The following is a 20,268-nucleotide window of genomic DNA, read 5'->3' as shown; positions in this document are numbered from 1 at the left end:
TCACTTGAACGAGTGGAAGTAAGGAATCCATCCTCAGTTCCCAAAGGCAGGACACACAGCCAGGCCCAGGGACCACGAGCTTCTCCTGCTCCATCTGAGGCAACACCAGTCACTCAGCTGATGCGATCCTGCTGTGTCACGTTATGCGTGTCTCGCTGTGCCTGCCCCTTGCATCTATACACCTGCTAATTAAGAAGCTCATTAGCCTTGCACGCATTACCAAAGGTTGCTGGCCATCTCATTCGGATGTCTCTGGTGACGTCTTTGGCATCCCTCACAAAACTGAGCTGTAGGGCGTAGTTTGCTAATTAAACTTATCAGAGGGAGGATAAGAGCCGACGCAGCAGCACCAACGAGCGAGCAAGCGATGGTTAGTGGAGAACACAATCCATGTGGCCTGATTGCAGCCCAAGAAAAGCTTCTCTGGCCTGCGGAGGTGGGAAACCTCAGCGTGGAAAAGGAGGCAGGGACTGCCCTGCAAGCCCACACAAAGGCTGCAGCTGCTCCCCTCTTTCCTACCACATAGAATCATAGAATCACCAGGTTGGAAAAGACCCACCGGATCATCGAGTCCATCTGCTAGCCTGGGCAGGGAAGAGCACGCTCCAGTTTGGAGAGTGGGCAAGACCAGGTGGTGTGACTGGCACAGAGCAGCTCAGCGCACTGACCATGCTGGAGAAGACCTCGCTGCATCAAGGACACTAGGTCTGCTCTGAACACCCAGCTGGCTATGGGGCCAGTCTCCATCCTTCCCCTCTTCTCCAGGAATGACGTTCTCCTGCTTCCCACCTGCCCCTGCCATAAAGCCCTAGAGGTGCCCCAGGGTATTTAATGATCTTGCACTCTTAAATCCCCCTTTTCCATATTTTTGTCCTGGTCTCCATACTCTCTCTACAGCCTTTGGCCACATTCAGAGAGCGAAGGAAGGGGCTCGGCACCACAAGCAGCACAGTTTGGAAAGGCTGCAGTCAGTGCCAGTGTCCCAGCAAAACTGCCAGCAGAAGTGCCTTGTCCCAGACCTTCCCAGGCTTCCCAAGGATTTCACTCTGTTCCCATCCAGCCCTCCCTTTAGGAAAAGAAGGAGAACCATGGTATCCAACCCTTGTGTGGAGCCAGGCACAATTTACCCCCTCGAGCAGCAGAGGGCAGGATTGGCGGTTCATTCAGAAGCTGTTGACGTGGTACTGGAAGCTTGAAGTTCACTGCTAACTTCTTCAGAATGTGGTTCTGGGAGCATAAGAGCAGAGCCTCCAGCACTCTTCACATCTGTGTTTACTGCCTAATGACCCTGCCCTGCAGGACCTGATTAGAAGCAGCCACAGTTGGTTTTCATAGAATCATAGAACAATCAGGTTGGAAGAGACCCACTGGATCATCGAGTCCAACCATTCCCATCAATCACTAACCCATGGCTCTCACCGCCTCATCCGTAAGTGGAAGGAAAGGCCCACACTCCCTGAAGCTTGGAAACCTGGACTCACAGACCTGGAATAGGACTTGGAAGGATGAAAGACTTCGCTTGTACCAGCAGAAATGTGTCCACGTCTGCATCTGTGAGAAACGCAGAGTGGAAGAGGATGGTCCGTGGAGGATTCTGAAGAGACGGAGGTTGTTCTGCCAAGCTTGTGTGAAGTGCAGACAGAGCACTGTGAGTGAAACCCCCTCACTCTGCCTCACCCGGGTTGCAGCTGTGCTGTCATAGAATCATAGAAGAGAATCATAGCAATGAGGTCTCCCCTCAGCCTCCTCTTCTCCAGGATAAACCCCCCCAGCTCTCTCAGCCGCTCCTCTTCTTCTCCAGCCCCCTCCCCAGCTTCGTTGCTCTTCTCTGGACTCGCTCCAGAGCCTCAACGTCCTTCTTGTGGGGAGGGGCCCACAACTGACCCCAGGATTCGAGGAGCGGTCTCCCCAGGGCCGAGGCCAGAGGGAGAAGAACCTCCCTGGCCCTGCTGGCCACGCCGGGTCTGATCCAAGCCAAGATGCCCTTGGCCTTCTTGGCCCCCTGGGCCCCTGCTGGCTCCTGTTCAACCAACCCCCCCAGGTCCTTCTCCTCCAGGCAGTCCATAAACCATTGAGCAGAACTCAATGTTCTTCCTAGCAGTGAGGCAGCCGCTCAAGATTGACACACACACAACTTCAGGGGAGCCCTACTAAAGCCAAAGGACGGGTTCGGGTGATGGCAGATCCACATCGCTGTGACCAGGGACGTTTGTTTGAAGCAGAAAGAGAACAGAAGGATGTGAAGTTTCCCTCATTGCTCTCTGCAACTCCCTGAGAGGAGGTTGTGGAGAGGAGGGAGCTGGGCTCTTCTCCCAAGGGACAGGGGACAGGACGAGAGGGAATGGCCTCAAGCTCCTCCAGGGGAGGGTCAGGCTGGACATCAGGAAAAAACTTTTCCTGGAAAGGGTGATTGGGCAGTGTCCGAGGCTGCCCAGGGAGGGGGTTGAGTCCCCTTCCCTGGAGGGGTTTAAGGGCCAGGTGGACGAGGTGCTGAGGGACATGGGTTAGTGATTGATGGGAATGGTTGGACTCGATGATCCGGTGGGTCCTTTCTAAACTAGTGATTCTATGATTCTGCAAACCACATGCCTGCAAGAAGGCGAAAACCAGAGGACAAACAGGGACAATTTCTGCTATAGAAACATCCAGGGAGACACAGGCAATCCAGGGATTTTCAAGCCCTGATATTATCATGAACCACTGCGGGTGTTAGTTTTCTCCTGAAATAAACCTAAAAGGCCTCAGTGGAATGAGACTCGTGGAGCTCTGGCTGATGCAATGAGCAGTTTTATTCATGTTTAAAGCAGAATAAGCAAACCAGTGTCAGAAACAGGGAACTCTCTTCAAAATAAAGCACTTTGCATCCTTCAGCTGTGACTACAGAGCCCCAGACACGTGAGGAGGGAGCCAAGAGGGCTCTTGTGCCAAGAGAAAACCATGCAGGAGTGGCCTGGCAGAAGGATGGAAACTCAGACAAACCGGGCACTTTGCTTCCTTTTGCCTCAGTTTTCAAGGGTGAAGAAGCTCAGAATTGTAACTGAGTTCAACACCTTAATCCTGGCCCTTGGACTTGACAGCAACAGGCTGGGGACATGGAAGCCACGTCCTGGACTCACACCCAGGGGCTGCTCTGCACAGAAAACAAGACTGAAAACAGTTCACTGATGCGTCGTTCGCTGATCTGCTTGGAGCAAACCCTCACAGCAAGCAGAGCTCCCACGGCAGAAATTGAGACTCTAGCAAGAAATGGGGACCCCAGACCCAATTGCCCCACGCTCTTTGTTAATGGTTGCGCTACAGAAGAGAGAGAAGAAGGGAGCCTTGTCCACGCGCCTAGGCATAGTTCTCGGTGGTGGCGTCCCCGGAGGGGAAGTGGATGGCATGGGCAAGGCAAGCCCCGTTGGGCTCCTTCCCAAAGTCCACCAGGAAGTTCTTGTTGACGTTCAGGCCTCCGTTCTCCGTGTCCACATCAATCAGCAGCATGGCAGAGCCTTCCCTGCGAGGGACAAGAGCGCAGCGGTTGCCGACAAGCAAGTCACACCCTGTCTGAGAGGTTCTGCCCTTCACCTCCTGTTCTGTATCAAGGATGGGGCTTTCTCCTTAACCCTCGCACTGCAGCTCCGCACGGGCAGCAGCTGCCCCTTGCCCAGCCAGAGGCGTCGGAGAGGCTGCTGCATGGGAATTCAACAGGAGGGAGCTGCGGGGACGATGGAGGGAAGCACCTTCTGTCCCCTGGCAATCGCCAAGTGTACCCTAAAGCCCCCAGAGGGGCCCCCAGAGCCCCCAGAGTACTTTCAAATGTTCCTTACTTCACCATATCTGGGTAGAACTGCCTGTCCCAAGTGCTGTAGAAGGAGTCGGTGACGTACAGCCTCTTGCCATCCAAGCTGAGCTGCATTCGACTCGGGCCGCCGCGCAGTCTCTTGCACTGAGGGCACAACCAAGAGCAGAGATGTGACCAGGTTCTTTCTCTCGGCAGCCCGACATGACCAGGAGCAGAGGAGCAGAGCCAAGCTGAGTAGCTGCCTCCCTCCCAGCCTCACAAGCTACAAGAGGCTGCAGACACAAAGGAACCTGCGAACCTTCGGCAGAGAATGAGCCGAGCAGAGCCAAACCCAAAGGACACCGGAGGGCAAAGAGGCTGCAAACTCACCTTGACCACCAAGGGCTCCGGCTGGCATTTCAGCTCTTCATCCCGACACACGGTCACGGGGCCCCCGCAGAGGATGCTGCCTCCCACAAACACCTGCAGGCAAGGCAGGGCAAGACACGTTGCCCTGGCATCCAACCACTGGATCCTGTGGGGAAACCCATCCCCACAAGCCCTTCTGCACCCGCCTCACCTGTCCCAGCATCTGGGGCTTGCAGTTTCTGGAGAGCTTGTACTGGCGGATGTCTCCGTGCAGCCAGTTGCAGAGGTACAGGTACTTGTCATCCGGGGAGATGACGATGTCGGCGATGAAGGCTGCGGCACAGAAACACAGAGCTCCAGAGAAGCAGCATCAACAGACAACGCACTGGGCATCGTGTCACCGTGCGCCCCTCTCTGCCATCCCTGTGCTGCACCTCAGCAAAAGGGACCTGCCCGCATGCACCGGCTCCGTTGGGCACAGCAGGATTTTATCAGGGTCTGCAAAGCCCCTGAGCTCCTCCAACAAGCCTCCCGCTGTGGGAGCACAGCACGGCTTTGAGGGACAGTGTTGGGAATTTACTAGTCTGTATGCACAGCGCTGGGAGGAAAAAGAACTACAAGCTCATGGCACACAAACCTGGCATCTTGCACATGATCCATCCTGTCACTTCCTTGGGTGGGATCCGAATCACCTCTTCTACTGCCCAGCTCTCTCCCTGCACAAGAAACACCAGCGGCACAGCGTGAGCCTCCCTGCACCCACCAGCAGCCAGGCTGGGATTCATCCCCCAAACGGATCCCCCAGAGCTCGTCCCAGCTGCTCTCGATGGGTTCCCCTCACACAGAGCAGGAGCAGCATCCTCTCATTCCAGCACCCGTGGTTGAAGCCGGGGCTCCTGCTCTCAGCTACCCCCCGTTTCCCAACCTCCTGCAGCTCCCACGGCCACGTCTCCCCTGCCTGTGGCTGCAATTCTTGCCTCACACTTGAAGATGCGGTAGACGACACCACTCAGGGCACAGGCGACGTATCCCTCAGCAGCATCGGGGTTGTGTAGGAACTTCACAGACAGGGGCAGAGAATCCTCTCCCAGGTCAAAGGTCTGCTTCAGGGTGTGGCAGGACAAGTTCCACACATACAGGTGGCGTCCAAAGACCCCTGAGGATAAAGGAGACCAAGTGAGAAGGAGGGAGTCTCCAGGGACGCTCACCTCCCCGCAAAGTGCTCCCATCTAGGGGCACCCAGGGCAGTGGGGAGCCAGAAGCAGCAGAGAAACTGCAGGATGGTGGGAGCAGCAGGAGAAGACATGGCCAGCCTGGCTTAGGGACAGCGGCTGCACGTCCTGCAGCAGCGCTGGGGAACGGGGCTGGGCAGGGACAACTTCACCCGAGCGAGTACGGGCTCGGCACTGCCATCCCTACTCCCTCACCCTTATTGAAGTCGTTGGGATCAAATCTGGGTCCTGCAATTCTTGGGACATCTCCATCAGTGCTGACCAGGACGTTCTGGCACGGCTGGATCCAGAAGTCGTAGCCACTTTGGGGGACATCACACGGGTATTCCCAATTCCCCTTCAGTTCGAAGGTCTCCTTTTCCAGCACGATAAATCCACCTTGATACAGGAGAGGTCAAGACACATCACACACCCCACTTCCAAACTGGACTGTGTGTTCATGGTGCTATTTGAGGAAAAGTACCTTTTCCATTGCCGGCTGGATCTCCCAGGTTGGCAATCAGGACATCGCCGTTGGGCAGGCTGCGCGGCACATTCAGGTAGCCCTTGTCGCATGTCCAGAAGACATCCACTGGCTCAATCATCTGGAACATATTGACACATACACACACTTCAGCCTCTGACCTCTCAGCTCGTCTCATAGGATCATAGAATCACTGAATCACCAGGTTAGAAAGGACCCACTGGATCCTCGAGTCCAACCATTCCCATCAATCACTAACCCATGTCCCTCAGCACCTCGTCCACCCGTCCCTCAAACCCCTCCAGGGAAGGGGACTCAACCCCCTCCCTGGGCAGCCTCGGACACTGCCCAATCACCCTTTCCATGAAATATTTTTTCCTGATGTCCATCCTGACCCTCCCCTGGTGGAGCTTGAGGCCATTCCCTCTCGTCCTGTCCCCTGTCCCTTGGGAGAAGAGCCCAGCTCCCTCCTCTCCACAACCTCCTCTCAGGGAGTTGCAGAGAGCAATGAGGTCTCCCCTCAGCCTCCTCTTCTCCAGGCTACACACCCCCAACTCCCTCAGCCGCTCCTCTTCTTCTCCAGCCCCCTCCTCAGCTTCGTTACTCTTCTCTGGATTCGCTCCAGAGCCTCAACATCCTTCTTGTGGGGAGGGGCTCCATCTCGGAGCCTTTGGCCAGTGGAGACCCTTGAGGATCTCTTGACCCATGTAGGAGCTTTCATTCCACACATTGAACCAACTCAGGCTCACCTTGCAGAGCTTGGGAGCCCGGCACTCTGAGCCCACATCCACCACGTAGATGCGGGAGGAGATCAGACAGGGCAGAATCAGCTTGTTCCTTCTCCTCGTGGCACTGTCGGGGCAGGCGCAGGCAGTGCTGAACCCCGAGGCGTGCAGCTCGTCCTTGAGGTTGGGCATGAACAGGCGGTGGATCACCTAGGGAGCCAAGGCAGAGTTAAGGGGGCTTGGGGAGCAGGGGGAAAGGGGCCCTAACGCTGCCTCTGGTGCCTCCACACAGGGAGCAGAACCCTGGGGAGATTCCAGCAACAATTCCTCGTGCCATGACCATGAAACATTGGATAAGAAAGAATTGTGATGATCATTTTGATGGAATCAGTGGGTTGCTCTGCAATCTCCACCTAGGGCTGGAGTCCAGAATGAGTTAAAATCTTCCAGGAGCCAATATTGGCTTTTAAGTGCATTTCCTTCTAAGCTCCTGGAGTAAAGGGAGCAGAAAGGGGAGATTCCGAGTGGAAACCATCCCAAGCATGACACCAGAAGAAAAGCAAGGAGTCACCTGCCATGAGAAATGCACCAGGGAGTTTCAGACAGGTCCTGGCAGGAGAGAAGAAGCAGGGGGCAAGTGGCAGGGCCGGGAGGGTGAGATGGGAAGGGGCAAGAACACAAGGAGGTGCAAGGCACAAGCGTAGAGCCAGCACGGCAGAGCGGATCCAGCCCAACAAAGAGAGTGAATGGCCTGGATCTGGGGCACCGTGAAGCACGGAGCCAGCAGTCGGTCACCAACCCAGTCCAACCCACTGGTACCTGGCCATAACATGAAGATCTGGGGTTGAGATCGATGGTGGCCAAGAAGTCAGGGTGGTCGAAGCACGTTCCCCTGTAGGTACAGGTCACGTAGGCAATCTCCTCCCTGGGAACTGGGGATGCAGAAAGCTTGGGTTAAGACAGGCCAGGAAGGAAGAGAAAGAAAAGCTTCAACACAGTCTTGGCTAGCATGGAACTGATTTTTCAGGAGGCTGTGACCTCCCTCCTTGGTCACTGTCAACTGTCCGACTCTGCTCCTGTTACTGACCCAGAGGCGAGAGAACAACAGGAGCGGATCTCCGGGTAGTGACACTTCCCTTGGTAACATTTTTCTCCCTTTGGAGAAAGGCTTTGGCAGACCCAGTCCATTATTGGTGGGCTCCACCAACAAGGACCTCATTCCAAATCCCCCCATTCCCAAACACGCTCAAGACGACTTGCCTTTCAGAGCCTCTGGGCAGGTGGGATACTCACAGCGCTGAACTCGGCATCTCTCTGGTTGGGAAGAAGAGAAGAATAAAGTGAGAAATGCCCACGTCCTTCAGAGGTGCCTGTTGAGAAGACCCTGTCCCACCCAACAGACCTACTCCCGTCTCAGCTCTCAAGGTAGGAGAGGCTGCAGAGCTTCTCTTACCCATGCTGGAGCCTTCTGGGTCTTCTCCTCACAAGCAGAGATGATGGAACTGGAGGTGCCGCTCGCTGTTGGCCTCGCTGGAGCAGGTTGGGTTGTGCTGAGGCTGCTCCAAGGGGGCCTTATATCCAAGACCAAGGGGTGGGGGGAGAAGGCAAGCTGCCAAGGGAGGAGCCATCGCTCCCAAGCGTTTGGGAGGTGCTGGACCAGCGCTGTGGTTTGTTTCCACCTTGCAACCTCCAATCTGGAGGGAAGATCTGCTGCTCCATGCAGGTCTTTTCCTCAAATGCAACCGCCGGTATCTGATCCTGGGGCTTTGCCGATTTCCAGTGGGATTCCTTCCCACTCTGGAGGTGCCCATTGCCCAGGACCCATGTCATTAAAGCCATCCCCATACACAAGTTCTGCCATCAAAATGTGCGGTGACTGCAAATTCCACTGCAGGGATGAGAAGCCCAGCAAGATAATCGGCCTCACCAGCAGCCTCCCAGGAATTACGAGGTCTGGACATATGGAGGCCACCAAAGGCGCCTTTGAAGTCTAGACCCTGACAGAATGCACGTCTTCTTATGAGGACCTAACTGAAGACGTGGTGTCTCTGCCTTCAGCTCAGAAACGCAGGCTCAGAGTTGCCCCTACCCATAATGGAGATGTTCGGAGCTCCTAAGGATGGTGAACTGGGATCCAGTGCTCATGACAGGACAGAAGGGGCTCCAGCAGTGCCAACACCAGCAGAGGAGCTGGTAAGATCTCCCAAAGAGATGGAAAAGGCAGCAGGACAGAAATGGGTGCCTCGATCAATACAATCGGTGCCCTTGTTGAAGCAGCTTTTACAAAGTCAAGACGTGCCTGCTGCCCCTCGGGTTTTATCTCCATACAGGCAGAGTCAGCCTATGGGAATGAGGAATTTGGGATTTGGGGCAGCTCAGTGCTCGAGCAGCAGCTACGAGCCGTCCCCACCAAGGAATTCCCAAACCCCATGGCAGGTACCAACATTGCAAAGGCACCAGAGGGGTTGGAATTGGATTCAGCTGCCCCAACCCCTCCACGGGAACAACAGAGACGGTTGGAGAGAAGCTTTTTGGAACTCAGGGTCCCCTCCAGAGATCCCTGTGAGACTGGAGACCACTGAATACCAAACAGCAGCACCAAGAGCCATGGAATGTGATTGATTTGAGTGTCACGTCTCGTGGAAGAGCTCCTCGACTAAATTACATGGGCAAATTACACGGGCAAATTACACGGGCCAAGTAATTGCTCCAGGTAGGAATGCAGAATCATCTGACAGAGCCACTAAAGACACCCTCAGGAGATGGCTATCAGAGGAGATGGCTATCAGAGGAGATGGCTATCAGAGGAGATTGCCTGTCTCACCAGGGTTGTCATTAATGGCTCTCGGGTTCCAAACCAGCATTTGAAACATGCAGGTGGGCACAGGAGCAGCCGGGCACCACCACCCAGCCCTGAGGAGTTTCTCCGATAATAAGTGCAGCACCCAGAGGCAGCGGAGTCCTACATGGCAAATACTTGGTGTCAGCAGCAAGAAAGGTAAAAATGAGGGGGTTTGCAGGGTAGTTCTCACTCCTTCCTGAAGATCCAAAGCCCTGGATAGAGCCCAGGCTGAGATTGACTTATGAGATGAATATTGGCCCACTTAGCCAGTGCACCGTGGTATCAAATGCTGCTGATAATTTAAGGACTTAATACACTCTTTGCTGACACTTTAAGAACTAACACAACATCTCAACTCCTCACACTTTAGAGATATTTTTACTGGTAGCAACTAACTGTTGAAATACCCTGCTGACAAAATGTCTAGAAAAAGTATTTTAGGAAATACCGGGCATGTCCTGGGGTCTGGCCAAGCCCCAGATCCAGCTGGGTGGAGGGTGCATCACGAGATTTTTCTGCAAAAAGAAATGTAAGTAATCCTGACTTGCTGATTGGTAATGGGAAGCCTGGACCCCAGGGTCTGTGGTCTTTGGATATTTTGCCTGACAAGGGATCATAGAATCATAGAATCACAGAATCACCAGGTTGGAAAAGACCCATCGGATCACCAAGTCCAACCATTCCCATCAATCACTAACCCATGTCCCTCAGCACCTCGTCCACCCGTCCCTCAAACCCCTCCAGGGAAGGGGACTCAACCCCCTCCCTGGGCAGCCTCGGACACTGCCCAATCACCCTTTCCGTGAAATATTTTGTCCTGATGTCCAGCCTGACCCTCCCCTGGTGGAGCTTGAGGCCATTCCCTCTCGTCCTGTCCCCTGTCCCTTGGGAGAAGAGCCCAGCTCCCTCCTCTCCACAACCTCCTCTCAGGGAGTTGCAGAGAGCAATGAGGTCTCCCCTCAGCCTCCTCTTCTCCAGGCTAAACCCCCCCAGCTCTCTCAGCCGCTCCTCTTCTTCTCCAGCCCCCTCCCCAGCTTCGTTGCTCTTCTCTGGATGCTCTGGGCAGGCTTTTTCCTTCTTGGGGAAGAATCACTAAATCCCAACCATATCCTGGAACCCACTGGTGATTGTGGATCTGGACCATGGCAAAGTACTGATTAGGGCAAGCAGTGATCTATTTTTTCTAAGCATTATTCCATCATGTTTAGATGTATTACCTTACAGTGTTGTCACATCACACTGTGTACTTCTCATTGCTTATTTCCTGTTTTGTTCAATTTTATCTTTTGAGTCTTAACAGTAAAATAAGTTTAGCCCTTTACTCTGGTGTCTGAATTTAACTGGAATCTTCAATCTGTGTACGCAGAAATAATTAGAACCCTCTCGTGGCAAAACACTTCCACATAGATCGGAATATTGAAATTCCAGGCTCGATGCACTGCTCGAACGCGAGCTCCAGGCCATGTGGAACAGAGGATGCTGCCCATGGAAGGATGCTCGGGCTGCTCTGATCCAGCCATGAGGATCATAGAATCATAGAATCACTAAGGTTGGAAAAGACCTCTAAGCTTATCCAGTCCAACCATCAACACAACACCACGGTGTCTAGTAGACCATGTCCTGAAGTGCTCCCACTGCCCAATCGCAGAATGGGAGAAGTTCATTTCTAAATGTTTGTTTGAAAGGCAGGTATAGCCAAACAAACCTGATCGCCTTCTGTGATAAAGCAACTCAACTTCTGGATGAGGGAAGGGCTGTGGATGGATCTTCCTGGACTTCAGTAAAGCCTTGGACACAGTTTCTCACAGTGTTCTGCTTCGGAAACTGCCACCTCTGGCCTGGAGAGGTGCACAATCTCCTGGGTGGAAAACTGGTTGGCTGGAGGACCCAGAGAGTGGTGGGAGATGGAGTTAACTCCAGCTGGAGGCCAGTGACAAGTGGTGTCCCCAGGGCTCAGTGCTGGGTCCAGCCCTGTTCAATGTCTTTATCAATGACCTGGGTGAAGGCATCGATGCACCCAGAGCAAATTTGCAGATGACACTAAGCTGGGTGGAAGCTGGATCTGCTGGAGGGTCGGGAGGCTCCAAAGGGATCTGAACAGGCTGGATCCATGGGCTGAGACCAACGGCAGGAGGGTTAACGAGGCCACATGGCGGGTCCTGCACTTGGGGCACAACAACCCTGAGCAGCTCCAGCCTAGGAGAAGTCTGGCTGGAAACTGCCTGGAGGAGAAGGACCGGAGGGGGTTGGTTGAACAGGAGCCAGCAGGGGCCCAGGGGGCCACGAAGGCCAAGGGCATCTTGGCTTGGATCAGACCCGGCGTGGCCAGCAGGGCCAGGGAGGTTCTTCTCCCTCTGGCCTCGGCCCTGGGGAGAGCGCTCCTCGAATCCTGGGGTCAGTTGTGGGCCCCTCCCCACCAGAAGGATGTTGAGGCTCTGGAGCGAGTGCAGAGAAGAGCAACGAAGCTGGGGAGGGGGCTGGAGAAGAAGAGGAGCGGCTGAGAGAGCTGGGGGGGTTTAGCCTGGAGAAGAGGAGGCTGAGGGGAGACCTCATTGCTCTCTGCAACTCCCTGAGAGGAGGTTGTGGAGAGGAGGGAGCTGGGCTCTTCTCCCAAGGGCCAGGGGACAGGACGAGAGGGAATGGCCTCAAGCTCCACCAGGGGAGGGTCAGGCTGGACAGCAGGAAAAAATTTTTCATGGAAAGGGTGATTGGGCAGTGTCCGAGGCTGCCCAGGGAGGGGGTTGAGTCCCCTTCCCTGGAGGGGTTTAAGGGCCGGGTGGACGAGGTGCTGAGGGACATGGGTTAGTGATTGATGGGAACGGTTGGACTCGATGATCCGGTGGGTCTTTTCCAACCTGGTGATTCTGTGATTCTATGAAAACCATCTTTCCAAGATCTTGTAACTGAAGAAGAAGGTAATTGAGAAACTGGGCTAAGCTCAAGGCTGAGGCATGAACAACTTTGAGAATGATAAAATCAGTAATCATTGGATTATGGGGCACTCCTCACCGAAAGCTCATAACAGCCCTACAATTATGGGCGAACATCTACTCCACAAGACAGTTTTTATCTAGGAGTAGACAGGGAATCCATCTAAAATCTTGCAGGCTCTGCCTGGCTGACACAGAGTCCTGTGCCAATATAATAGGATATTGTCCTATGGTACAGGATGCAAGGATTAATAGGCATAAACTAATTTCTGAAATCTCAGGTAACGAAGCCAAAGAGAAAGATTGGATGATACTTGCAGATCCATCCATAAGAGACAGTAGAAGTGAATTGAATAAATTGAATTTGATAATAGTTAAAGGAGATGCTGCAGTTATTATAGATGTGTTAATGGAAATGAGAAAACATGACAAATACATTCACGTAGGACTTAGATATTATTGATCGTTGTTTGTGATAGAGTATTGTATTAAGAATATCATAAGAATAGGTGTTGGAAATCAATCTTTATGACAACTACAAGAATACTGTTCAGTTGTCCCATGTACAGCCCTAGTCCAGCTGAATCAACAGGTTGTTTAAGAAATGTTAGACGTGGGTACCAGATTTTTATGACAAGAGGTGGAACATGACCTGTTGAAGCTTCAGTTCTGAGGGAGAACTGAAATGAAACAGCAGAAATGAATTATGAAGGTGGACTTCTGTGGACTTTCGAGTTAATGAAGAATAAAGAACTAGGAGCACAGGGAAAAACACCAACTTTACAAAGAAAATACCTACTGTATAACGATCTATAAATACCTGATGATTTTGTGGGGGCCTTTGCCAGTCAGAGAGGTGACAACCCAACTCTGAGTTGTAAATAAAGCAAATTACCCACTGTCTGGTAAAAATCCTTTAACAAGATGGAACCATCAGGTATGAGAGTAAAATAACATCTCTAAAGGAAGTGGCTAATGAAAACATTAAAAAATATAAACTTTAAAAGAACAAATCTGTGAATTAACAAACACGTCATCGATTAAATTTGTTGCCTTGCCCCTAGGTGCACGTGGAAAATGGCACACAGGTAATTTTGAGGTATTATTGGAAGTGGGATTTTCCTGATCCCGACAAGAAAAATGCTACGTGTTTATCAACAAGGCAAGTTTATCAAATGTTTATCAACGTGGCATTCTTTTCTTTTGTTGATAAGGTCCATATTTTTTGCTGGTAGGTCACGTACATTGCGTGAACGACTGTTTTCTTCCCATTACTGTGCTATTCATATTCATTCAATAAAATTTTAATTTGGATTTTGGTAAACAGTATACAGATTCTCGTAATAATTACAAAACACAACGTGTCTTTTTGGTTTTTAAGCAGGAGGTGTTAGAAAAGTTACCACAGGGACAACCGGTGCTGGCCAAGTGTTCATAGCAACGTCGCTTTTTGATCCTTCCATGCTGGCTCTTGCTATCATCGTGAAGCAGAATTCACCAAGGGTTGGATTGTTCACCCACTAATAGGGAACTTGAGCTGGGTTTAGACCTTAATTAATAATAGCTGTAATTAGTAGTAGCTATTGAGTAATTTCTAACATCCATCCCTCTGGTCGACAGTGCTTCAATATGGATTTAATAGACATTGGTAATAAGTATTAATAATAAGTGAACATGATGAATGCTGTGATGCTGTTATGAACTACAGATACTTCCTGCGATTAACGATAATAATCATCGCAGGCTATAATTAATTCTAATCACAGAATCGTAGAATCACTAGGTTGGAAAAGACCTCTGAGACCATCAAGCCCAACCGTACCTGTCCACCACTAAATCATAGAATCATAGAATCATAACCCTAAGCTCTTCATCTGCCTGTATTTTAAACACCTCCAGGGATGGGGACTCAACCACCACCCTGGGCAGCTGGTTCCAGTTATTTGACTGGGGCGGCACAGCCATCGTTGCCTATTAATTGTGTTGTGAGCACTTGTTTGTTCATAGGCTATTTTTTGTTTATTAATGAATTTTAAATAATGTCAATAAATAATCATAAATACTAATACTCAATGGATCATAATCAACATCAATAGTTAATAAAATTAACGTGATGCTCCTGGTCTTAAATACTCTCAGTAACAGCATCACTAAATAGAATCATAGAATCACCAGGTTGGAAAGGACCCACCAGATCATCGAGTTGGAGAGAGCAATGAGGTCTCCCCTCAGCCTCCTCTTCTCCAGGCTAAACCCCCCCAGCTCTCTCAGCCGCTCCTCTTCTTCTCCAGCCCCCTCCCCAGCTCCGTTGCTCTTCTCTGGACTCGCTCCAGAGCCTCAACATCCTTCTTGTGGGGAGGGGCCCACAACTGACCCCAGGATTCGAGGAGCGGTCTCCCCGGGGCCGAGTCCCAAGGGAGAAGAACCTCCCTGGCCCTGCTGGCCACGCCGGCTCTGATCCAAGCCAAGATGCCCTTGGCCTTCGTGGCCACCTGGGCCCCTGCTGGCTCCTGTTCAACCAACCCCCCCAGGTCCTTCTCCTCCAGGCAGTTTCCAGCCAGACTTCTCCTAGGCTGGAGCTGCTCAGGGTTGTTGTGCCCCAAGGGCAGGACCCGCCATTTGGCCTCGTTAACCCTCCTGCCGTTGGTCTCAGCCCATGGATCCAGCCTGTTCAGATCCCTTTGGAGCCTCCCGACCCTCCAGCAGATCCAGCTTCCACCCAGCTCAGTGTCACCCACAAACTCGCTCAGGGTGCATCGATGCCTTCATCCAGGTCAGTGATAAAGACATTGAACAGGGCTGGACCCAGCCCTGAGCCCTGGGGACACCACTTGTCACTGGCCTCCAGCTGGAGTTAACTCCATTGACCACCAGGAGGTACTCAGTGTGGGAGGGATGGAAAAGAAAAATCTCGCAGCCTGATGCAGGAGAGGATGCCTTGTGAAAACTGTGAGTTGATAAGCCAGAGGTAACAACTTTCAAAAGCTGAAGTCCATTTCTGTGTCCTTCTAAATCCACTGTCTTGGGCACCTCCTTCAGCACAGCCGCTCCTTGGGGAGCAGTGGGAACCCCACGCAGCCGGTGCCATGAGGGAGTGGATTTGTTGGGTTTCCTTCATCCATTCCTCATCTGTGGCAGCAAAACCACTGAACAATGTCACATCCGGCGGCTTCCGCAGGAATCCAGCTAATGTCACCTCCCTGGGCACGAGGCATTGTTAAGGGAAGAAGCTTATTTACCAGCTGCGTTTAATTTCCCTCTAGGTTTTGCTTCCGTCTGTGAAAGCTGGGAAATGACATGGTGCATCCGGAAGGCGGGATGGTGATGAGTCTGATAGAGCCAGGGTGGCGACGCAGCGGAGAGCGGGGACAGCGAAGCATCCCAGAGCTAGGATGGCAACACATCCCAGAGCTAGGATGGCAACACATCCCAGAGCCGGGGATGGTGATGCATCTGAGAGCAGGGGCAGCGATGCTTTCGAGAGCAGGGGCAGCGATGCACCCAAGAACCAGGACAGCGATGCATTTGAAAGCCAGGATGGTGATGCATCCAAGAGCCAGGATGGTGATGCATTCAAGAGCCAGGATGGTGATGCATCTGAGAGCCACGATGGTGATGCATTCAAGAGCCAGGATGGTGATGCATCTGAGAGCAGGGGCAGCGATGCATCCAAGAGCCAGGATGGTGATGCATCCAAGAGCCAGGACAGCGATTCATTTGAAAGCAGGACAACGATGCATCTGAGAGCTGATGAATCTGAGAGCAGTGACAGTGATGCATCCAAGAGTTGGGAACAGTGATGCATCCAAGAGCCAGGACAGTGATTCATTTGAGAGCAGGGACAGCGATGCATCCGAGAGCCAATGAATCTGAGAGCAGTGACAGAGATGCATGCGAGAGCCGGGAACAGTGATGCATCCGAGAGCCAAGGCAGCGATGCATCCAAGAGCCAGGATGGCGCTGGTCTCATTAGCACCTTCGCTTCAGCATCAACCTCACGACCGTGGTGACCCTCCCTTGGAGCTTGCCAGGCTCCAGAGAATCCCTGAAATGCAGCACCCTCAGCATCCCAGGATGCAGAACCCTCGACTTCGCTGGGATGCAGAATCCTCAGCATCGCTGGGATGCAGCACCCTCAGCATCGCTGGGATGCAGCACCCTCAGCATCGCTGGGATGCAGAATCCTCAGCATCGCTGGGATGCAGAACCCTCAGCATCGCTGGGATGCAGAATCCTCAGCATCGCTGGGATGCAGCACCCTCAGCATCGCTGGGATGCAGAATCCTCAGCATCACTGGGATGCAGCACCCTCAGCATCGCTGGGATGCAGAATCCTCAGCATCGCTGGGATGCAGCACCCTCAGCATCACTGGGATGCAGAATCCTCAGCATCGCTGGGATGCAGCACCCTCAGCATCGCTGGGATGCAGCACCCTCAGCATCGCTGGGATGCAGCACCCCTGCCATCGTCAGGAACAAGCACCAGCTTTGCTGTCCTGTTCTGGAAAAGCCATTTGTTTCGGCTCGCCTGCTGCATTTTCCCATGTGAAAGGGACGGCTCCCACACTTCTGCCTCGCTGCGGGACTTTTTGTAGTTTGACTTTGGCACGTAAACTGCACAAAAGGGCAGAGATTGTGCAAAACAGGGATTTTGCAGAGATTGTGCAAAATAAAGATTTTGCAGAGAGGAGCATGGGGCTGGAGATGGAAAAGATGCCAAGTCTGGCTGCTTTTCCTGGCTGCTCTTTGGTTTTGCTCTGCATTGCGAGATACAAAAAGTGAATAAAAACAGATGTAAAAGGAGAAAAAGGGACAGCAATAGAGTTTTTCAGGCCAGAAACACAATTCCAATTCCACACCCGCCTTTCCCCAGAGGATCCGTTGCCTGGAAGAGCTGCTGGGGATGCTCCGGCTGGAACCCTCACAGGCAGGAGAGTTCGGGGTGATGGGTTTGCTGCCCCCCTGGGTCCCCTCGCACCTCACCCAGTCCCTGTGCGGCAGCTCCACGCTGCACGTTCCACATTTCTTTATTCCCAAGGTTTTTCCCGGAGCTTTCTGCAGCCCCCAGCCAGCAAATCCCTTTGAATTTTGACTCCAAGCTTGCGCACCAAGAAGTTTCTCCGTCCAACCCCAGTGTTTATCACTGAAGCCACCACCCCCCCTTCAACCTTCCCTTCCCATCACTTAATTCTTTTAATTCTTTCATCCCCCTGCACCAGCAGCTCCGCCCCTGGTGGGATTCACCCCAGAGAGGTCGGATTTCTGCTTAAATCGATGTTTTGAGGTTTGATGTGACTTCTAGGGGTCAAGGTTTGGAGATATTCGCTTCCTGCCTGCTCCGCATTCCTCTGCGCCCAACCCTTCGCTAAACCTCTCCCTACAGATGGGAAAAGCCCCTCCGGATGGGAAAAGCCCCTTTGGCAAAGCACGGATGGACCCGGGAGGCTGCAAACTATTCAGGACGTGCTTGAGGAGGTCGGCAGCTGAGTCGGAAAAACATTCCTTTGGGAATCCTGGCGTAAAATCGATAGGAATCGCTGGCTTGAGAACAATAGGAATGCTTGGATTGAATTCAGTAGGAATGCTTGGATTAAAATCAATAGGGAGCCTCAGCTTAAAATCAATAGGACCCCTCAACTTGAAATTGATAGGATTGCTTGGCTTAAAATCTATAAGAAGCCTCAGCTTCAAATCGATAGGAATGCTTGGATTAAAATCGATAGGAACCCTCGGCTTAAAATTGATAGGAAAGCTTGGATTAAAATCAACAGGAATGCTTGGCTTAAAATCAGTAGGATTGCTTGGATTAAAATTGATAGGAGCCCTCATCTTAAAAGTGATAGGAAAGCTTGGATTAAAATCAATAGGAATGCTTGGCTTAAAATCTATAAGAAGCCTAATCTTAAAATTGATAGGAAAGATTGGATTAAAATCAATAGGAATGCTTGGATTAAAATTGATAGGAACCCTCAGCTTAAAATTGATAGGAATGCTTGGCTTAAAATCAATAGGAAACCTCGTCTTAAAATCTATAGGAATGCTTGGATTAAAATTGAAAGGAATAATTGGCTTAAAAGCAATGGCAATGTTCGGATTAAAATCAGCAGGATTGCTTGGATTAAAATCTATAGGAACCCTCAGCTTAAAATCGATAGGAAAGCTCGGATTAAAATCAGTAGGAAAGCTTGGATTAAAATTGATAGGAACACTCAGTTTAAAATTCATAGGAATAATTGGCTTAAAATCAATGGCAATGCTTGGAATAAAATCAGTAGGATTGCTTGGATTAAAATCTATAGGAACCCTCAGCTTAAAATCAATAGGAAAGCTTGGATTAAAATCTATAGGAACCCTCAGCTTAAAATCGACAGGAATGCTTGGATTAAAATTGATAGTGATGTTTGGCTTCCAGTCAACATCGACGGCCGCTGCTCTCCCGGCTGAGGTCCCGTGGGTCCCCGCACCCGTCCCCCCGCAGCCGCTGGTTTTTCCCCGGGCTCAGCACAGTTGGTTTCCATTAAAATCCCTCGTTCCGCTGAAAGCTCGCTTCCGTTTTCTCATCGGTGAGAGGAAACGATGGAGCCGCATCCCTGCGGGGAGCAGACACCCACCGAAGGGTCTGCGGAGGCGGGGGGCATCGCTCTCAGGATGTTCTGCTGGAGAAAACTGGAAGAAGGGGCTGGGAGAAGATCGTTAGGATGATGAGAAGGTGCTTGGAGGGACAGGGGATGAAGACAAGGTGGTCTGCATCTCCTCCCGGGGTTAACAACCTTCCTCGACCATGTTCAACCACCCTCCTGGCTGGGAAAGGTTCTCTTTCCAGGTGAATCTTAGACTCATCGAATCACTAGGTTGGAAAGGACCCACTGGATCATCGAGTCCAACCATTCCTAGTTAGGAATTTCTTTGTGTGGTATCTCCAAACACAGCCCTTCTCCTGCTTTCCAAGACTTATCTTGCTCTTAGTTTGCTGCCATCCATCTCCCACACCACATGCAAGAGCCCCCAGACCCACCACCACCCCACAGGAGACCAGGTGGGAGAGGAAACGGTCTGGGGTGAAGGTGTGGGTTTGCCCATAAAAAAGCCAATTTTGATTGCTGTGTAAACAGTAAAGTCATTGCGATCTGAGGAGAAGGACTTGGGGTGCTGGTGTGAGAAGCTTCACATAAGACAGCAATGTGGGCTCACACAACCATGTCCTGGGCTGCATCCAAAGCCGTGGGACCAGCAGGGAGGGAGGGGATTCTGCCCCTCTGCTCCACTCTGGGAGACCCACCTGGAGCCCTGGGTCCAGCTCTGGAGTCCTCAGCGCAGGGAGGACCTGGAGCTGTAGGAGCAAGGCCAGAGGAGGCCACGGAGATGAAGCAAGGGCTGGAGAACCTCCTGTATGAGGACAGTTGGGGTTGTTCATCCTGGAGAAGAGAAGGCTGCAGGGAGACCTTAGAGCAGCTTCCAGTGCTGAAAGGGGCTCCAGGAAAGCTGGGGAGGGGCTTTGGATCAGGCAGGGCAGGGAGAGGATGAAGGAATGATTTTGAGCTGCAAGAGGGGAGATTGAGATGAGATCTTGATGACAAATGTTTTGCTGTGAGGGTGGGGAGGCTCCAGCCCAGGTTGCCCAGAGCAGGGGTGGCTGCCCCATCCCTGGAGGGGTTCAAGGCCAGGTTGGATGGGGCTTGGAGCCCCTGATCCCGTGGGAGGTGTCCCTGCCCATGGCAGGGGTGGGATGGATGGGCTTTGAGGTCCCTTCCAACCCACCCCATCCCATGATTCTATGATCTCTGCACCCTCCAGCAGCAAACCCACCACATTTACCTCCTGATCCCTCCGCTCCGCATTTGCTTCCCACTCCAGTTAACACCGGTTTCCTCCATCATCACGCCCTCTCCTCAGAGAAGTCCTTCTACACCAGGATCATTTTTCCCCACACATCAGAGGAGCCAC

At 52.1% G+C, this 20,268-nt stretch overlaps 1 protein-coding gene across 1 annotated transcript; it reads right to left on the bottom strand.

Moving 5' to 3' along the window:
- Positions 1 to 3,149: 3,149 nt before the first annotated feature.
- Positions 3,150 to 8,135, bottom strand: LOC138732161 (methanethiol oxidase-like). The gene is made up of 12 exons (XM_069878572.1): positions 8,006 to 8,135; positions 7,813 to 7,866; positions 7,372 to 7,484; positions 6,577 to 6,762; positions 5,828 to 5,948; positions 5,560 to 5,742; positions 5,110 to 5,288; positions 4,770 to 4,848; positions 4,344 to 4,465; positions 4,154 to 4,246; positions 3,810 to 3,928; positions 3,150 to 3,496 (listed from the first exon to the last, which is right to left on the bottom strand). The coding sequence occupies exons 1-12, from the start codon at positions 8,007 to 8,009 to the stop codon at positions 3,334 to 3,336; spliced, it is 1,416 nt and encodes a 471-aa protein (XP_069734673.1). The 5' UTR covers positions 8,010 to 8,135; the 3' UTR covers positions 3,150 to 3,333.
- Positions 8,136 to 20,268: the final 12,133 nt, after the last annotated feature.

This window comes from Phaenicophaeus curvirostris, chromosome 29 (genome assembly GCF_032191515.1).
Source record: "Phaenicophaeus curvirostris isolate KB17595 chromosome 29, BPBGC_Pcur_1.0, whole genome shotgun sequence".
In the NCBI taxonomy this organism is placed as follows: domain Eukaryota; kingdom Metazoa; phylum Chordata; class Aves; order Cuculiformes; family Cuculidae; genus Phaenicophaeus; species Phaenicophaeus curvirostris.
The sequence above is the reverse complement of the archived record's forward strand: the minus strand, read 5'-3'. Positions and strand labels throughout refer to the sequence as shown.